General features: G+C 40.5%; 2 protein-coding genes across 15 annotated transcripts in view; one reads left to right on the plus strand and one right to left on the minus strand.

Moving 5' to 3' along the window:
• RNF141 (ring finger protein 141) overlaps positions 1-17218 on the plus strand; it is a 38397-nt gene that overhangs the window by 12297 nt on the left and 8882 nt on the right. The gene's annotated exons all lie outside the window — the stretch shown is intronic.
• AMPD3 (adenosine monophosphate deaminase 3) overlaps positions 968-17218 on the minus strand; it is a 28697-nt gene continuing 12446 nt past the window's right edge. For 4 of the 5 annotated variants that reach the window (XM_085548501.1, XM_085548502.1, XM_085548500.1 and 1 more), the window contains exons 7-15: positions 12807-13001; positions 12459-12590; positions 11464-11627; positions 10188-10314; positions 9097-9260; positions 7884-8004; positions 6859-7032; positions 5658-5768; positions 968-4838 (exon numbers count right to left, since the gene is read on the minus strand). In XM_085548501.1, coding sequence (XP_085404627.1) covers positions 4662-4838; positions 5658-5768; positions 6859-7032; positions 7884-8004; positions 9097-9260; positions 10188-10314; positions 11464-11627; positions 12459-12590; positions 12807-13001 — 1365 coding nt within the window. In that variant the 3' untranslated portion in view covers positions 968-4661. Of the gene's footprint in view, positions 4839-5657; positions 5769-6858; positions 7033-7883; positions 8005-9096; positions 9261-10187; positions 10315-11463; positions 11628-12458; positions 12591-12806; positions 13002-14501; positions 14582-17218 lie in introns of those variants that run through there. The other variant, XM_085548503.1, reaches the window with a different exon arrangement.

The following is a 17218-nucleotide window of genomic DNA, read 5'->3' on the forward strand; positions in this document are numbered from 1 at the left end:
TAGCTGGGAACTTCCCCTTCTGGAATTGGGCTGTATGTGGAACAAGGTGCTTCCATAGTAACGTGGTTCCAACATGACTTACTAGACCTTAAAAAAAAAGATTTTTCCTGTGGGAGGTAGTTCTTAGCCGTGATTAACGCAGCAGTAATGTTCTTTGCTTGCTATTACGTAGATTGCTGTCAAAGATGCCTAAGATTGGTATTTAGTGCTTTGAGTCATATGAGGGACAAACACACCTTCTTTAGTTACACATCTTCCTAAATAGCTGCTCTTGTGCTTCATGCATGCCAGCCTGTGTGAAATTAAGGGTCTGTACAGAGAGAAACATTATATCTTTATTTTCTACTAAAGAAAGTAGTCCATGTTAAACTCTTCTCCTCAAAAGTCATCTTTGCTGCAGCAAAATGTTTATGTTAATATCAACTGTTTCAATTTGTCACTGATTATAGGCTTCTTAGGTTAGTGCTACATTTCTTTAGATAAAGCTGTTCTGTGTACTGCTTGAGTTGTTTCAACTGTGGTGTCAGAAGTGCTTTCCTGTTCCCAAATTCAAGTGTTTTGTCTACAAGTACAACATCAAGAGGAGGCTCCAATATCAGCAAGAGTTGCAGCAGGCCCTGCTCAAGTTTCTGCTTGGGATGAGTTGTTAATGAAGGTACAGGGTGGGCAGTCCTACACTACAGTTTCACTGCAGGACTTAGTGTCAGGTATTCACATGGTGCGAAGCAGCACAGTTGGGTTTCATTAACACCAAGTCACTTGAAGTTTGTTAAACTTTTTCCTCGCATTATTTAATAATGCTTATTTTGTCTATCTCCAGTGTTTCTTCAGTTCTTATGCTATATTAATCCCTAATTTTAGTTTAATCTTCTGTAATGCTAACAGTTATTGCAGTTTTTTAGCTTTCTTTAAACACAGAGACTTGAGAGCAGCTACAGTTTTATTGAGAGGCATCCACACACAAAAATCGTATTACATTCTTTATAATTTATTTGTGTAATATTTTATGCTTCTACAAGAGCCAAAGATAAACATTATTTAACCCAGGCACAGAAGGAAAAAGCATCTTTTTACAGACACCCCTCTCCACCTTTTTTCAGGCTGATGTGTTAACTAGGCAACTAGAATAGAAAGATTTAGCCACAAGTGAAGAACAGTGCCATACATGAGAAGGTAAGACAGGTCTGGTGTGAGGAACAATCTGTGTTACCCAGTAGCAGAGTAAGCGCCTTAAGTTTGCTACAGTACTGTAGGAGAATGGAAGAGCATCACTAGAAATGGCTCAAATTGATATGTTTGAAACATCTAGAAGCATAATTAACCATTTCAGGTGAATGAGTAAAACGCTCTGAACTACTCAGGTTTAAGGAAGTCTTGAATAACATTTGAATATTGACACTGGTGCAGTGATGAGGAAATACAATACTCTGCCATTCTGAAGCATTCCTCCCAGCCACCACTGAATCACCACCTTCAGTGATGCTCTTCTAGTCCCCTTCTTTTTCTGTGTAAGCAAAACAAACTGTATAGCCCAGTCAGATCTTAACATGGTCTGGGAATATAAGAACAGCGATTTGCCCAATCTTGCACTTGAGTAAACATGCACAATGTTTAATTCAGATGACAGTAACAATTCCAACACTGGATGTGTCCTTACGTGCATATTTTAAGACTGCAAGGTTGTTTGAAACAGCCATTAAAACAAAATTGCAACTTAAAAAAGCTCAGTTCTGGGACTGACCCTGAGAATCAGTAACATTTGCATAATTAAAAGACGAGCAAAAAAGAGATGCAGCAATGGAACCTTGGAAGGATATGGCTCTGTTTCCCTAAATATAACGCTTAGCTCAATGTGTTGTTAAAAGCAGCAACAAGGGATGCACTGCAAAGAGAATTTGTGCTAATGGTCACTTGTCTGGTAGTGTTGTTAAAACCCAGATTACTCTCTTCTAATAACAAAGATTTAAATTGTTCCATTTTGCTAATTTTGGTTTTGCTTTATTGTTTGTTTTTGGGGTGTTGGGTGGTGATTTTTTTCAATTTTGTTTTTTGAGAGAGCTACCAACATGTTAGAACTTGATGTTCTTAAGGTAAAGGAAGGTGAAAAGGTATTAAACATACCAAAGTTTGTTATACTGTCAATAAAAACTAGGAAATATAAATGACAAACAAGAGACGCGCTAATGGCAATCCACAGGTGAAACAGCCCAAGTAAAGCAATGGTTATGAGATCAAAAATACTTAAAAGTAAAATTCTCAAAAGAACGTTACTTACTCAGACTGGATAGAGATGCTGAGGTAAATTACACTGTTTGTAGAAACTTATTAGGAAGCTGCACTAATGAAGAGAACACTTCTCCATTTTATGTAGTCAAAAGGTTGGAACCACTCTTTCCAAGCCATTGGAAGAAAATTACTCTCCTGATAATGCATCATATGAACTTCTCTAACAGTGAGGCTAATAGGTGTTGTTGCCTATGACCCTAGAACAACTTTATGTTACAGCTGAGCAGTATAGCACTGGTTCACAGGATTTCTAGCTGCACTAGGAATGTCAAAAATGGCACTAGTTGAACACTGCGGACATAAAGCTAGATGGCTGAAGAGCTGACAGCAGGTCTCCCACCATATCTCTGCAACCTTGATCAGAATTCCTCCCCTAGCCTTGTGAGCACTGCAGTTTCCTGGATGGCCAGCAGTCTGTTCCTGTGCTCCAGGGCTCCCTATAGAAGCTGTACTTCCAGGCTATTTCCTAAGGTCTTTTTTCAGGTTAATTTCTTATGGGGCTCTTTCATGGCTGCACAGCTGTAGGTGATAATAGGGAATTCGTCCTTCATGCAGCCACCATTCAGGACAGCAGGTATGTTAGAAATAATTGTCCCTGCAGGTACTGCTTTCTGCTCCTACCTGATCTAGTAAATGTGGAAGTTTGGTGGCCCTGCCAGGCAGGGGGGTTGGAACTTCATGATCCTTGAGGTCCCTTCCAACCTGGGTCATTCTGTGTGATTCTGTGATCCTACACCCTAAAGAGTGTTTGTCTTCAGTTAATACATACGTTTATGCCATTACTGGGGTGTCTAGTACTGGTGATATCATCAGTGCTCCTTTCTTCTGCATTTACAAGGGGAAGTGAGACCTGGTCAACTTCTGAAAAGATGGATGTAGGTATCCAGGACAGGAGCCTGACCTAAGAAACCTAAGTGGCATGAAATTTAATTGGCTAGCATTTGTTATTTGTTTTTTTATACTTTAATTCTGCATTTATTCTGTTCTGAGACTCGTAACCTCTCTGCAGGTGGCTCACCATCCTCTCTTAGGCCTTCATGTAGTCCTTCAGGTTAATGCCTTCCATTTTGGACTTAGAAGCATTGGTACTCTCTGCTTGTCTATAAGCTTTCAAGTTGTCTTTTTTTTTTTTTTTTTTGCATGAAGCTACCTACAGGTTCTACAATATGAAGATACACTCATATGATTTTTATTACTTTTACTCCTTTCTGAGTGAAGTAATAGTTTGTCTTAAGAAGGGTATTCAGATTTGGGGAAAAAAAAAAAGTACAGTGAAAAATACTACAGTAGCTCTATTTTACTATGTGCTCCATCATAAATAAAAAGCTTTAACATAAAATGAGTAAAAATTACCTATTTCAAGTGGGCTAGCTTCTGTATAAATAGACAGTTTGTGACTTCTCACTCATCTCTGTCATTGACTAAAATACAAAGTAACGCAAATTTGTAAAAAGCCATCAGAAGTAGGACCAGATCCCAGGTCTGCAGTTCCTACCGCTGATTCATAAGAACACTTCCTTTGTTCAAGTACAAAATTTCTCTTTACATGCAACCAGAATTACCTGCGTAAGTTTCCAAATAATTATGAATTAAATATGCGTACCAACATACTCTGATTCAAAAGCAATAAAAAACATGTTCTTCACCAACAGTGCAGAGCTTTCATAATGTAATTACACTTGTTATTACAGTGTACAATAGCGATGATTTTGACACTGTGTTTTCTACATATTAAAATTAAAAACCTTTAGTCTGCTGTTATTTGCAGCCATCCTACAACAGGAAGTAAATAAACAGTCATTAAATGTGACTACTATATTTTGAGTTTTCTTGTTTTCCAGTTTAACTGCTGAAATGTTAAGGTAAAAATCAGGTCAGGACACCTTTCAGAATGTGAGGGCAGCCTCAAAATTACACACCCTGTACCAGCTGCTAGTGAATAAAGGGTTAAACATCCAAGTGGTAAATGTCAAGATTGCTGTGAGACTGGCAGGACAAATACAGGTGTGTATTCTTTCAGTTTCTGCAGTATCCTAAAATGCATCTTACAGATGCATTATGAATAATCTCTATATAGTTTTGCAAGCTACAGTGTAGGGCACATTAAAGACAATATGAAACAAATAACACATGATTCTGAGTTTCGCATATAATATTTACAGCGGTCTTACAAAGCCTACTGTTTGTAGAAACTGGCATTTTTGCAATGAGAATAATGCAGCAAAGATAACAGCAAATGCTGTTTACCTCTCATAGATACTCTATTTTTCTCCATAATGTTCAGTTATTTCTTTGTAGCATCAGCAACAGATGATGTGATGCTAATTAGCATCTCATTCTGCTTGGGAGTGAAACGCTGTGGTTTGAGTTTGTAACTACTTGGACAGTGTAGAAATCTCATCTGTTCTCATAGCATCAAACAGGAAACTCAGTTCATTGCACAGTGTCTCGTACCTGAAGGCCATCCGGATCTGTGCAACATTTGTCTTACGAATGTCATTTCCCTCTGGCCCTTCTTTACAGTAGTTAACCCCTAAGAATTTCTGTTTTTCCTGTGAACAGGATTAAACATAAAGGAAGAATTCAGTTCAGATGCTTTTCATTTATTATATAACTGAATATACAGTTGAATTAGTCTATTGCAAATGAACAGAGCAACTTTAGCCAGCTGGCCATTGACCTTTACATCAGGGTCTTAATTGCCTCTCTGGAGATTGTAAGGTCAATATAAATCCTTGTGCTATCATTCCCTCTTCACTACTACATCTTTCAAAGGAGAGGTCAAAAAAGAGACTTAGGTTTCTTTTGTTAGTTAGAAGTTTGCTTGAGGAAAGTTGTCTCTAGAGAATAGTGCAAGAAACAAAACAATGTACATGAAAAGCCCCTTTGTGTTTCTTGAATGTTTGAAAGGGAGTCAGAAGAGAGGGTGCTCTACAACAGATCTTAGCATGCTGTGCAAGTGTAGGAAAAGAAATCATGAATTCTGACTACATATCTAAATGTAACACTTTTTGTAGTAATTAGTTCTTGCTGATTAAAAGCATGTCTTGCTTAATGACAGGCAGATTGTTTTACTTATTGCAAGACATAAAATTACTGGCAGAGGGAAACCTTCCAGAGGATTAAAGATTTGGTAGTGGAGGGATAAATGAGTATAAAAAGGTACCTGGTCTCTGCACAAGTGGGGAATTCCAAATTAAAACTAACAAGGAAAATGTAACTACTACTTTTCTAATGTGAGGCATAGCAGGTCTTTTGCAAGTGTTCAGGGAACAGAGACAGACCTCCTTTCCAATATCCAGACTGCTGGCTTCTCTCTTTCTACTCGCCCTAACATTCACCACAAAGGAAAGCTTTTCAGCCCCACTTACCTTATCAGACAAACCACTCTGTAACACACTGTTTCTTGCTATTTCACATAAGTCACAGGTACTTAGTTTCCACACCTGGGCTGCAATAGCATATTCCTCCATGAGTGCTTCCTGTATCACCAAAATATGTTTAGTGTCAAGCTATATATAAGTAAGGTGTAAATGTGGACATGTACTCGTTACTAATTAAGGAATTTATACATGCTGTTTAGATAGCTGTGAAAACTTAGAGGCTTCAGAGTTAACATTGCTGTTACTAATGAAAAGGACTGTTTGCTTCTAGTTTCTGAAGGGTGCCATAAATAATTGATAGATACAGGGTATCCAGTTATCTCAGCCTAGGAGATTGCCGCCTGCATTCTGTATCTTCAGAGGCATTTATTACACAGTTACAAATGAGATCTCAGGGTTTTAGACACCTTGGAAAACCCTGTCTTATATCTTAAATGGACACGTTACGTAGACAGACAGCAGGGCAATTTCTCACTTCTGACCTCCCCTACAAGAAGGCTGTTGGGTCTGACTCTAGAGGGCTGTCACAGCTGAGGATGTCCATGCTACGTGTAATTCAGGTGCCATTCCATGGAGAAAGCCCCCACCAGAGCTCTCTTTTCTAGCTAAGGCACATCACGGACAAGCCTGGGCAAAGCACAGCAGAACTTGGCTCATCCTCAGAACTCAGGCATCTGAGCAAGGGATGGGCTGCTGTGCATGTCTAATGTCAGTGCTGATCACAAAATCAAGGCGCTGTTGCAAGCAGTGGTCAGGTATTTCTGTCCTGCCAGGCTACACCAAGGCAGGAGTCAATTTCAGTTCACTGAGCAAACAGCTCAGTGGTATTTTTGTAATGTGATTCCCCACATTTATTAGTAAGGAAATGAGTTTCCTGGAGGAAGACCTGGAGGACTGTTTGTTTATGAAGACTGAAACCTCCCTCCAGCCTCATCCTTTGCTCTATACTACAACAGCCAACACTGGAGAGGCAGGAGTACAAAAGAAACATGATTAGGAAGTCCGACATTTCCCAATGAAACTTCATAGTGAGTCGCAGACTGAGAATGAGGAAGAATAATGAATGCAGTGACTAAAGGACACAAAACTTTACATCCTAAGCAACTGTATAAAACAGATTTCAGGTCATCCTGGGCCTACGCAGTCCTGTTGCCAATTTCAAAAGACAAGTGAGTTTTGTAATTCTTACCTTTGTGTAATGAAATTGCATAGGATCATCTGTAGAGAGAGAGACGTGAAGTCCCTTGTGTAGAAATTCCCGTAGTGGATTTTTTGAGTACTCCAGGAATAGGCTGTTATTACTAAGCGGAGACATGGCAATGGGTATTTGTGCAAGATAATAAAGATACTGCAGGACAGGACTCTGCAAAATAAAACACGATCAGCAGTCCATGTTACCATGGGATAGTGGGAAGAAGAAAAAAGATTTCCCTTGGAGAGAGGGGAATAACATGACAGAGGGAGGATGAAGACCAAAACAAGTTACACTGATGCTGAATTTTTTCAGGTTTAAGAGTCTAAATTGTAAATTGTTAATGATCTTTGCAGAAATAATTTACATTCTTAGGAAATATCTGCAGTCTGGTCTTTAGAAATGTGCCGACTTTACTGTAGTTTCATAACTGTATATGACTAGTAAGAGTGCTGCATTTCACAGTAGCAGTGCATCTCCACCTGCCCCAAAAGCTGGAAGTCACAGATGATAACAGACATGTCAGAACAGCTAAGCAATTTCTTATTTTCAAAACTGCAGCCCAATCTGAAGAGCTTAATTTAAATTATGCATAGTCACCTCATCTTTACTCATTACTCTCTTTGGCCTAACCAACCAACTGCCCGCTATGCCATGCTATCCCACCAGGCTAAGCGAGGGTAAGACAATACTCTGGGTCAGGTACTGCCTTATTTACTTAATGTCTGTCTCATTTCGGGAATCAGTGGTTCAGAGCATGACATCACACATGACTTCAGGCAAAGCTTGGGAGAACTTTTTGGTGATCCAATTTCTCTAGATACAAACTTAAACTTCTCCGTGAACAGGGCTGCCAATTGGAAAATTTAAAGAAACAGGAAGCTCTCCCGAGCTCACTCCTCTCTAATCAAAGTGAAGAATTCTTGTGCCATGCTAAGAACTGTGAGGCTGTCTAGATAAAAGCAATTTGGTGACTGCTATAAGCAGACAGTGATCGCTTTAGATGAGCACGCAAGCAGTACCTTCTTCAAGAGCAGTCCATGAGAAATGTTGTCTGCTGTTAGAAAGGCTGACACAAGATGTGTGATAGACCCAGCTTCTCCACAGTGAGGTCGAAACAGGAAAGTACACATGCCTCTTTCCCTGGGGAAATGAAAAGCAAGTTCCACTTAAACAAAATTTATTGTACTTCACCTGATATGCAGATAATTATCATTAATATAAGAATTTAAACAAAGTAAAACTATAAACTACAGTATATCATGATATCTCATCGTGCCTAGATACCAGCCTAACAAGTCACTGTCTTATACAGCAGGTCCCTCTACCTGAACCTCTTCCATCACCTGATGTATTCATGTGTTTCTATTTTACTATCCCAGTTACATCTCTCTTAGCCACATGTTAACTATCAGGTGAACACCTATGAACTGAATGGAGTCCAGGGACTGCTGGATTATAAAGCAAATTGAGGAGGTATGCTCACTAATGTTTCACCTAAAAGGATCAGAGGGTGTAATCCATCCTTGCTGATGTTGTTCACATTAGCAAAAGTGGAAAACAGTCCTCCAGGATCAGCTGGGATAGCTCAAATACGTAGCACGTTCAACAGGGTGAACAGTTCTGCTGACATCAGTTATATAGGGTGGTTGAGGAAAAAATGCTTCAGAACTTGAATATGGCAAATTTCTGACAATTTCTGCACCTCATCTGAGGAAATGCAAAACTTGTTATAAATAAAAATGAACCAAATCCTTGCAAAGTAAGGGAAGTGTCAACTGAGTGAACATAACTTCCTGTGCCTCGATTTGAGTCAGTTCTGAGATCACTCAGCAAGTCAGCTGTAAGGTCAGGAACATGAGCTCAGGTTGAATTTCAGGCTTCACTGATCCAATGCCAAAATTTGTTTCACAGTCATGATTTCATATTCAGTATGATACACCTCCACATCACTTGCCTAGACATTGGTATCAGAAGTGGTAAAATTAAATGAGTCAGCAAGCATCTTAAAGATGATGGCTTCCTTTGTCTACCTGTGGTAACAGAAGCAGCCCTTAAACCTGCAGTCAACATTATCAGAATAAATCACATTTGGACTCTTGAACTCTTTAGAACCCCTCAAGGTAACCCTGGTTTGCAAAGGTGTACAAGCCAGTTGCAAATTTGCATCCAGACCAAGATTACTAATTGATTTTCCTTCCTGGAAATTCATAAGAAAGAAAAATGATTACTTACTTCCTAAGATTGTTGAGCAACATGATGTTGACATACATGTAATACAAATAATAGCTATATGGGGGATTCTTCTCACTGGTCCAGAGGTCAGGGTTAAGGCTTTTGTCAGAGAACATATGGCCACTATGTTTGGATTCATCATCAACGCTGTCAAAGCCAGTCACCTGGTGGGAGAAGATTCACAGGAATTGGTGTTGTCAAGAAGTCAAGTCTGATGTTTCTGCACAAAGCAGAGAGTCCTCTGTATTTCCCTCATCATCCTAGCTACAAGTCCTCCTGTTCTGCCCTCCTACCATATCATGCAGTGGGAATAGTGTTTTCTCTGTGGCATCGCCCAAAGAGCAACACTTGCATCATAAACTTGTCTTAGGATGAATCAGGGTATGCAGAAGTTCAGGCTCACAACAAGTGTGAACATGGTACGTTCCTCCTGTTCTGCAGGAAAATGAGCAAACAGCAAAAAAAAAAAAAAAACACCAAAAAAGTCCCGCCACTGAGGCTGCAGTGTTCTGAAGTGCTCCAGTGTTAACAGAAAAGAACAGTTTGGTGGAGGGAGGGAGCAGAGAGAAAGAAATTCCTAAGGAATCTTCTGAAACACAGAAGAATTTCTGAAGGGCAAAAATCCTTTAGGAAGGCCTTTCAAATTCACATAGATGCACATTATAATTCTTCATGCTCATCTGCTCTGTTATTTGAAAAGCAGCAGAAGGCCAGAAGCTCCCAAGAAATCTTAAGTTCTGGTCTGGGGTGCGTTCAGAAATGTCTCTCTTAATGAAGTCCCAGCACCTGTCTCCCCACATCTCTGCTGAACCCCATCAGGATATATGGCCATTGCCCTTCAGTTACTTCATTTGTGGAGGTCAGTCCTAAATACGAGCTGAAGGTACATACATAGGTTAGGATACATCCCAGGTTAGGATGTGCCCTGTATACAAAAGCATGCAAACGCTTTAGTCATTCTGGGAGGACAAATGTTGAGTTGTTTATAACAGCAATAGGTGTACTGTCAAGGAGAAAGGTTCTTTTCACTGTCTGGCAACAGCTGTGTTGAGTAGCACAGGACCTTAGACAGTAAATGCAAGCATACTTACATATTTGAGGAAAAGGTGTAATTCTTTGTGGTCTTTGGGATTGATTGTTGCTTCAAACAAAGGCACAAAGATGTTCTCCAACATCTTTCCAAAACTAGGCAGAATATTCTTTGACCTAAATATGTCACTGAAGGGAGAAAAATACACACAGTTGTGACTATTTTTGCATTGGCTTCTATTTTTCCTCAGGTTTCATATTTCCTTTTATTTCTGTTTACAAGCTAATGCTTCAGTTCTGCCAGGACTGAGAAATATATAGTTTATGGCAGAGCAGGAACTGTCTCTGTGCTCTGTTCCCTGCGCTGCCTTAAGCTCTGCTTTATCCAGGCTCTGCTGAAGCTCCTGAGTGCTCCAAAAATAGAGACAGTATGCAGTGGTAGGTGCCACCTCAATAAGAATGGCATCTTCTCTTACAGCAATCCAAGTACTGCAAGAGGAGACAAAGAATCACCCCTCACCAGGGTCTATTTTCCAAAGATGTAACAACTCTAAATGAAAGTAAAACATTTTGCTTTAGTGAGGCATTCACAAAAGAGAGGCAGTACTTCAGTATGTCATTAAGTGCACGACTTTATGCATAGGAAATTGCTATGAACAAAATTTTCCCACTAATGTGAAATACACTCAGAGATTTATGCAAACATGACAGCTCTTTCTCTACTCATATTCCAGCTGTGCATTTTCAAAACATAAAGTTCAGCCATTAAGCCTGGCAAAATTATCAGGGGAGACTATATTAGCTATAATATACAGTGTTGGAAACATAAGCCTTTTTATAAAGGACCTAAAGTCCCAAAGGGTGCTTAAAAACTATTAAGTACTGCTATTGGTTACAGCTTGCAAATTTTTACAGCCCAGGTTGGGTTTCTACATTCACTGTCATTTAGACACTGATCTGAAGGAAGCTGGATGATGAGGATTTTGCAGAGCATTTTCTACTTCCTTGCGGAACTCGAGACTTGAGCTGCATTTTACCTTGCCTTTGAATGCAGCTCAGTTTCATCCAGTTGTGATTTTTTGGTTTTCATATCTTCAAATTTCAAAGAACTTCACAGCTGAATAAAAAGCACATTTAAACTCCATCTCCTCCTCCACCCCCAGACTGGCAGAACTGCTGCAGTGGTCAACAATAAATTTCCCAGGCTGCTGCTTATAAATAGATTTACAGGACAGCTTATCCGAAATCAGAAATAGCTGATCTAATGTCAGAAATTAAAACCAGATAATTTGGATGATTTCAAACTCTCACACTTACTGCGAGCTTCTGATTACTTACTAGATTCTGGGAACCTGAATTATCCAGCGCATGTTAGGGGAATAGACTTTATGTTTGATGAACCATTTTGCCAAGTTCAGCCATTCATCTGGAGACCGTCCATAGATGGATAATCGGGGTTCTGTATACTGGTACTTACTTTCTTCTAGTTCACGGGCTACCTCCTATTGAACAATACATATATTTGTTTTAGCACGGATACAGAAAATTGTTATCAGCCAGTCGTATATTTACCATCATATTTTCCTCACACCAGGCAAAACTCTATGCTGTCATCCCTTAAAGACAGGGAAATAATTGCTCATCTGTGGCTTTTTTTATTATTTGGGGGGAGGGGGTAGGAGGGAATACTTAAATATTCTGCCAGAATGCTATTTAATAACTAACTGTACCACTTCCTGTTAGAGGACAATATTCTTGTGCTATTAATACTAATACCTTAAGACCTATGTTTAAAGCTGACAAATCAGAACGAAACTGCTTTATACTGTAGTAAACAACCGTATAAAATATGCAGAACAATGGAGAATGACCCAGAATACATGTCAGTAACTAATTCTAAGGCTGTTGATTCTAGACAGTCGCTTTTGTCCATCTATAAGCAGTTGATATCTGGTTCAGGAATGCTAATACAACTAACTCTTGTTAGGAATTTATGTCAAGGCACTTTCCTAGGTCCTCCTTCCCTGACAACTAACACCAGGCAACTACATCCTCACAAAACATTAAGCCAGTGATGTAAGCCTTGGCTGCTTTCCCTTAGCTTGAAAGCACACGCTCTGCTTTCAAGTTATGCACAGGTTAGAGCGCATACAGTTGCTCTGGAAGCAGCAGTGGCTGACTTGGCAGAGGGCTTTTTCTGATCCACTGCTAGAACAAATGCAATACTTGGGCATCACTTAACCACAGTTCTGACCATGGGTACAATTATAGCATCAGAAATCTTCTAGAAAACTTCATTTCTGTGCAGCTGGGAAAACCAGATAATGATTTACCTTGACCATACGAGCAAAATATTCACCACCAATGTAGTTCTCAGTTTTCAAATACAAGTCCCTCAGCTCACTGGCACCAACTGGGTTGTACTTGGAATTGAATTTGTCAAATCGATGAAATGTTTGACGACCCTACAGGAGGGAAAAAAAAAAAAACCCTGTAATAATTACAGAAATTAAATATACAGAGAGTTTATACATAAAATTGCCTCGCAGTTAAATGCACAAGAAAGCAGCAGCCTGTGCTAAGTCACTTCAAATGTGTGAAGTAATGCACAAGTTCAAATTGTGAAAAAACTGTAGAAACCAGCATTTCACATGTAGAAATCATAGATTTGTCTTACTTACTGCATGGACATCTAAAGAGTCTACAGTAAGGTCATATGGATCCATGTGAAGGCTTTCAAAGACTTGCTTTAAGGTCATCTTCTTGCCTTTTTTCTCTGCAACAATCCTGTCTGGCTCCGTTTGATACGTGTGCTTAATGAACCTCAGTAAGTGTTTCTGGTTCATGCAAGCAGCAGCATGGATATGAGTATCAACCTGAAATCAAAAGAAAATTAATTGTACTCCTTGTCCGTGCACACGAACAAACTTTGCTAATTTGTTGGTGTCAGAGGTAACGATGAGTACTCGACACTTCCTTTGGGAGCCCTGATCCTTAGGTGTCCTTCATTGCTGAATCGGTGGTGCCCATCTAGTTACAGCTGTCATTGTCAGTGTTCTCTGAGACTGAAAGCACTAGCAAGTCTCAGCCACTTCCAAAATCATAAGTCATGTTGGTATTTCATCCACATGTAACGTCTCAGAACGTAATATATATAACATATGCACAAGAGATTCAGAACTATTTTTTCCAAGTTTAACCATACTGTGGCAACTTATAATTCTGACAGATTTTTCTTTTCCTTCATATCTGTTTACACACTGAGGGTAGTGCAGGCTTCACAGAAGGGCCAAAAGCACTCTTGCAGGTCCTTTTTTTTCCCTGGAATTCTTATGTTAGAAAAATGAAATAGCTTTCACAGATGTCTGTTTCTTTTGTGTAAAAGCTTGCACTGCAGTTTTGTATTTTGTGTCTTCCTCTCGTGCCTGTTACAGACCATCAAGTAAAGAATCAAAAGCGTCACCTAAATGGTAGATAATGGTAGATCTTGCAAGCTGAACTGATGTTTCATGTTACCATCAGTGCCTGGTTTAAAAAATAAGTTTGCAAAATTCAGAGAAAATCTGCTGGCAGCCAAAATAGTGATCCAACTAAATTTAAGGGTGACAAAGTGATGATTGGAGGTTTTGGGGGACAGACCATTCCAGTCACCCAAACCTGGTTGAAACTGGGGGTTGGGCATCTCCCACCTCAGGAATATAAGGGGTCTATGGCCCCATATTTTGGGCATAGGTATCCTATGGGGTCTGGCTGTCCACATGACTGTGGGGGAGTTCAGGCTCTGACAAAGATGTATTAGTATCCAGGCGGTACAGGCAATATTGAGAGGTCACCAGCCCCTACAGTCACCAGGAAATGATGAAGCCAACACACTGGCCCGAATTCAATGGATTGAGAGTTTGCAGTCTGATAACATTGCCCGTTGGTTACACCAGAAACTACAGCATGCTGGACAAAAGATAATGTGGGCAGCTGCGAAAGCATGGGGGCTGCCTGTACAACTATCTGACATCACCCAGGCATGTTGAGATTGCGATGCTTGCTCGAAGATGAAACTGAGATCGTTGCCCGAACAACAGCCCACACTTCTAGAGGACACAGTCCTCTCCAACGATAGCAGGTTGATTACATCGGGCCCCTCCCTCAGTCTGAGGGAGCGAGATATGCCCTGACCTGTATCAACACTGTGAGTGGGCTACTGCAGGCTTATCCAGTACCAAAGGCAAATCAGGCATACACAATTAAGGCACTCACTAAATTGATGTCTGCCTATGGGACACCTCAAGTGATCAAGAGCGACCAAGGGACGCATTTCACTGGTGCAACAATACAGCGTTGGGCAGAAGAGAACAACATTGAATGGCGATTCCACCTACCATATAATCCAGCTGGGGCAGGCCTCATTGAATGTTATAATGGTATCCTCAAGGCTGCCCTGAAGACAGACTCCCAGTCCCTGCAGGGGTGGACAAAGAGACTATATGAAACCCTGCGAGACCTGAATGAAAGACCTCAAGATGGCAGACCCAGTGCCCTAAAAATGCTACAAATAATATGGGCCTCCCTGCTTAGGATCCAAGTTACAGGCTCTGATAATCAGGTAAGACCCTAGACTGGTAATGAAAATAATCTGCTCCCTGCCCCTGAGAATTTAGAACCAGGAGTCCATAAGATAAGGTGGCCCTGGAAGGTGCAGGTAGGACCCAAGTGGTGTGGCCCACTTGCACCTTGGGAGAGATTGTTGGAGGTGGGAGGTTCAGTAGTCCCCTCGGTGATAGGTACATGGCCTACTGACATTGTGGTCAATACGCCGATCTTTATTGCCAAAGGGACACCCATCATGTCCCTATGGCAAATCAAGATGCCTCCTTTGGTGCCAGATATAGTTATACAACCACAGATATCTGGCCAAAGGGTACAGTATCGGCGACCAGGGCATGATCTGGTACAAGCTGAAGTATTGACCCAAGATAAGAATACGGCCTGTATCTTGCCTTGGAAGGCAGACCTTCTCCTCCTAGTGCCTTTGAAACATCTGTATTACTCCCCCTGAGTCTTTGAGCTTGTAGGACCAACGGAAGATGATCCATATGGGACTGATGAAACACAGATAGACTCGTACCTCATGATTGCTTGTCTCCAGTAACATCAATCAAGCACTGGCCCACAGAAGATCGTGAATTTCATCAATCATTACCGAATTATGTCAACGTATATTGCGATAGGAAATTGTATAAGCATCACGTTAGATCTCTGTAATAAGGAGAAGCTCACCTAATCATTGGTTCACGCTGTGAAGGGGTGGAGTATATGGGAAACTGTTAATCACAGCCTGAATATCTGATTAAAGCATCTGAGGCAAGTATCGGGTCAGCTGTGGGAGCACAGGTGAAGGTAAAAGCTGTGCTCCTGGAAGGGGTGGAGCTTGACTCCACCTCTCCTAGATTTCATTTAAGGGCTGACCACCACCAAGGCAGCATTTCTTTCTGGAGGTCACTCTGTGGAGTTCTGCTGGCAAGACTCAACATTTTCCATCTTGACTGAAGGCCTCAGAGTTGGTGAGTTTTTCCCATAGATTACCTCTGACTATCTATTTACAACTATTATTGGATTATTCTAATTATATTATTCTTGCATTATTCCAACTGTACACCTGTTCACTATAACTTTTAGCTTATATGTTGAAATAGCCTACCATGACCAAAGTCAGAAAGTAGTTATTGAAAACAAACAAAAAAGCAATCCACAAATGAATCAATGTTCAGGCAAGTTATGATATAGATTGTCTGTTCGCTCAGCGGGCTTTTAATTGTTTGTCTAAAAGGTGGGCATCTGTTAATCATGCCATGTAGATTCATTTCATTCAGTTTGCTGGGAGATGCACCACACAAGGGCTAACACTCAGTTCTGAGTTGGTGTGCTGTGGAGCTAAACTCACTGCTTCATTTTACCCTCAGTGCAGGTGACTCAAGAGTTCTGTGGCAAGTCAGTGTGGCTGCACTTTGCTATGCATCAGCTGCACAGTGTGGGAGGGCCTTGCTAATAGCCAAATGCAGAGCTTTCTATAAAGTTAGCCTACTCCTGCACAGCCAGTTGTCTACCTCCCCTGGAGAGCCAAGTGGAGCCAGCCACTGTCCTACCAACTGTGGACTCCTGTCTGGGTACAGAAACATTTGTTTGGTTATTAAAGGGTAATTTTCCAGTTCTAGCTTGATCAGTGGAAAACATCTCTCTGGTTGCAATCTGATCAAATCCAGATGTACACATGCACTTCACTTACTTGAACTGAACTTTATCTTGGGATTTATGAACTTGATGAGCTCAATGGAAGAGAATTCTCATTAAACCAGGAGAAAAAAAAAAAAAGGGGGGTGGGATGTGGCACATTAGCAAGGGTCAAGGGAATATAACAGTGCATTCAGACTGTCAGCAAATAATGCTGCTAAGCTCCCTAAATACTGTGATATCTGTTCAGTGATTGACCTTGCCACTATATCCATGTTTTAGTTTTGGCACTTTCCATTAGATACTTTAGCTTTGTTATATATGCAAAAAGATTGCACCAGCATTTCCACATTAGTGCCTGAGGGATGTGATAGACAAGTTCAGCTTTTTTGGGAGGTGAATATTATTTCTTGCTTTCTTTATGGGTATGTGTTGTATAGGACTGACTAAAAGAGAGAGATCCTGAAAGTACTGGCCCTAGCAGTGTCTTTCACACTGTAAGATCTGTTACTTGATACTGTTGAAGAAGCACTTCCAAAGTGCTTCCAAAAAGCTACACGTCCAAAGAATCGACTCTGGTTAGCAAGACATTAGCAAACGAGTTTATTTATTGTGGAGTTTATAGAAACTCTGCCTACATTGCAGTTTACTTGCCATAGAAAGTGCTTTGTAATGGCTTAAGGGTTTAGGCAAGATTAACTCTTCAGCAAGAGTTCTATAGGCAATAATTAGCAGGACAGGTCTCTGCCACAGGAGAACAAGTCTGTTCCTCTTTTCTTGAATTAGGATATTGCCAAAGAGGAAGCGGTATACATTTCGTGCTTTTGAACAACACTAATTCGTTTGTAAACTGCCTTACTCACTAGAA

Source organism: Coturnix japonica, chromosome 5 (assembly GCF_054131305.1).
Source record: "Coturnix japonica strain WE chromosome 5, WE-NBRP24, whole genome shotgun sequence".
In the NCBI taxonomy this organism is placed as follows: domain Eukaryota; kingdom Metazoa; phylum Chordata; class Aves; order Galliformes; family Phasianidae; genus Coturnix; species Coturnix japonica.